General features: G+C 35.5%; 1 protein-coding gene across 4 annotated transcripts in view; it reads left to right on the top strand.

Annotated features, from left to right (window-relative positions):
• LOC106883361 (regulator of G-protein signaling 7) overlaps nucleotides 1-3,322 on the top strand; it is a 483,378-nt gene that overhangs the window by 272,725 nt on the left and 207,331 nt on the right. For all 4 annotated transcript variants that reach the window (XM_052966211.1, XM_052966212.1, XM_052966213.1 and 1 more), the window contains exon 4: nucleotides 2,910-3,016. In XM_052966211.1, coding sequence (XP_052822171.1) covers nucleotides 2,910-3,016 — 107 coding nt within the window. The remainder of the gene's footprint in view (nucleotides 1-2,909; nucleotides 3,017-3,322) is intronic.

Below are 3,322 nucleotides of genomic sequence, written 5' to 3' on the forward strand. Positions count from 1 at the left end.
TTTTTTTTTGTTATATACAACTATCTTCCTTTCTCTCCCTCTCTCTCTTTCTAAAAGCACCCACTACACTCTCGGAGTGGTTGGCGTTAGGAAGGGCATCCAGCTGTAGAAACTCTGCCAAATTAGATTGGAGCCTGGTGTTGCCATCCGGTTTCACCAGTCCTCAGTCAAATCGTCCAACCCATGCTAGCAGATGTTAAACAATGATGATGATGATGATTTATCAGAAAAAAAAAGAAAAAAACTCCACAACTTCAGCAAATGAATCATTGCATCTGCAAAGCAAGAAAAATAGTAAACTAATGGATAAGTGATGCATTCTACTGTTTTATATATGGGAGAATACCACTGTCTGAATTGCCTTTCCAAGATATCTCTGCTTAATACTCATATGACATAATTGATGCATGCTCCAAAGTGCAACCTCCTTGGCTTTAATTATTTTTTAATTTCATTTATGTAGCCAATACTTAGTTTTTTTTATTCCTCCCAGTAATATTAATATATCTAATATATACACAGACATGTAGGAAGTAAATAGACACCTTTAATTTTCAAAATCTTTTATTTCATATGCAAGTAAACAATTGAAATATAATCGATAGGTAGGACTACATACTTTAGTATTTAGTTGACATTCCCTTTGCAGTTTTTAATTCAGAAACTTTTTGGCATTGAACTGATGAGTTTTGTGATTGTCTCTTGTGGAATTTCTGCCCACTTTTCATGCAACAATCGAAACAATTCATTTTTAGATTTAGGTTTCTGTCGAGTTTTTCATATAGCTCTATCTAGTATACTCCAAAGATTTTCAATTGGGTTCATGTCAGGAGATTGGCTCAGCCAAGAAAGCTTTTTGGTCCCATTTTCAGTCAGCCATTGTTGATTCCTTTTCACTGTGTGACATGAAGCCCCATCTTTCATGAATAAAAACTCATTTTTCGTTATGTTATCGTGTGAATACATCGGAAATAGTCCTTGTTTCAGTATTTCGATGTATTTTTCAGAGTTTATGGTTCTAACACATTTGATCAGCTCAGAACGACCATTGCTAGTGACAGCTCCCCATACCATTACAGAGATACTGCCATGTTTTGCAGTTGGTTGGAGTCATTTCAAATCAAATTCTTGATTGGGAAGCCTCCAGACCCAAACACGTCCACTGTCTGAAAATAATGCAGATCTGGATTCATCTGAGAAAGTCACTTTATCCCAAAATGAACTGGATTTTTCTGACATTTCCTTAGCCCATTTCTTTCTTTTCATGATATTAATTGGTTGAAGGAGAGGTTTTCTTCTAACTGCTCATCCTTAATACCCAAGCTTATGGAGATATGTAACACACGTTCTTGGAGTAACTTCTAGCTGTTTTGCAATGGCAGAAGCCTTCGAACGGGGTTCGTTTTCCACAATTCTCTTCAAACAGTGAAGCTTCCTTTCCGAGGGCCCAGGTCGACCAGGATGAAAGATCTGCTGATTCTTTTCCTTGGCTTTTGAATTGCACTATAATTCTATTAACAGTAGCAAGAGGAATTCGAAGATTTTCTGCAATTTTTTGCTGGCTAAGACCAGCCTCAGATTGCCCAACAATATGACCTCTTTGAAAATCTGACAGTTTTGCTGAATTTTTTGTGCGTGGCATGGTTAATCTTCACAAATGTTTAATATAATGGCACCTGGAATGAGAAAGAGTAATTACATTGTAAATTATACACTGCTAAAACATATTAAGATGCTTAGATCAAAAATTTTGAAAATTAAAGGTGTCTATTTACTTCCTTCATGTCTGTGTATATAAAATATATTTTATTTGGTTTTAGCGATTGTGTCTCCTTAGTGGAAGCGCATTGATTGAGTGGTTTAGATGTAGACCTACCTGCTCATGATTTTAAATCTGATTTTTTTTTCTTTTTTTTTTTTGTCTATTTTGCATTTACTCAGCTATTGGAAACAGACATTAAATCATTTAGAAATGTTACCTGTGATAGGAAAGACATGTATCCTATCCTAATGAAATCCATCTTGCATACACTTAAGCTTATGAAACCAGAGTCAAGGACCAACCCTTTAAAACTTGACTAGTCTTAGAAGATAATTACATATTTTTAGCATAGAGTTTCCCATTACTAAAATTTTGTATGAAGTTTTATGTTTCTAATGTTCTTTGTGGTATGATATGTTCAGAAAAACTCTCAGAAGAATGTAAAATGTTCATGACAAGCATATATTATTACTTCCAAATTGCAACTGCATTAAATTGTTGCGAAGACTGCTTCATATTTACTAAATGTGACTGATATTGGTTTCTGAAGCATGCAATTTGATATCATAAACATATTGTCTCTTCTCTTCATCTTCTGTTACAACTGGTATGGGGGATTTTGCTCCTTGGAGCTAGCTATCACCTCCACTCAAGCTCTCCCAACTTAACCATCTCTACTTCTCTCATTACCCACATTGTGTCATATCCACTGGCCCTTCAATAACTACTGTTCCCAGTCCTTCCTAACCAAGATGCCCACCTTCTGTAATTCTCTCTTGGCACATATTTTCCCTGCATCCATTAAATTGCTGCTGTTCAAGAGCAAAGTTACCTGTATTAAAACAATCAGCCTTAAAGGATTTGCAAAGATAATGGGCATAGTCTCTTTCCCCAGATCAAATAATAAATAGAATTTTAAAATGGTAAAAACGCCATATGGCTTGTGTGCAAGTTGAGTTTGAGTGCATTGTGTGGTATATAGAATAACAACAATCTTATGATAGAGACTAGGAGTGTTTATTCATTATTTCATTCTACTCTTGTATAAAATATGCTTGAAAAATATTCTTAGGAATATTATTTAATTTCTTTATCTAACTATTGAGTTTTTATTTTGTTTTACATTTTTATCCTATCTTTATTACAGCGGAAGGATTACATCTGGCTCACCTAATGTCTGCTCACGGCTATCTTTTCCCTATTGATGACCATGTGTTAACGGTTAAAAATGACAACACGTATTACCGTTTCCAGGTAAGGTATATCTTTTTGACTCCTTCATTCGCTTTAGCTTTTGATTATATTTTCTCTATTCAAAATATGGGGTGTTTGATTACTCTTTTACTTGTTTCAGTCATTTGACTGCAGCCATGCTGGAGTACCACCTTTAGTCGAGCAAATTGACCCCAGGACTTATTCTTTGTACTTATTCTATCGGTCTCTTTTGCCAAACTGCTAAGTTTCAGGGACGTAAACACATGAGCATCGGTTGTCAAGCGATGTTGGGGGGACAAACACAGACACACAAACACACACACACACACACACACACACACACAC

This window comes from Octopus bimaculoides, chromosome 3 (assembly GCF_001194135.2).
Source record: "Octopus bimaculoides isolate UCB-OBI-ISO-001 chromosome 3, ASM119413v2, whole genome shotgun sequence".
Lineage (NCBI taxonomy): Eukaryota > Metazoa > Mollusca > Cephalopoda > Octopoda > Octopodidae > Octopus > Octopus bimaculoides.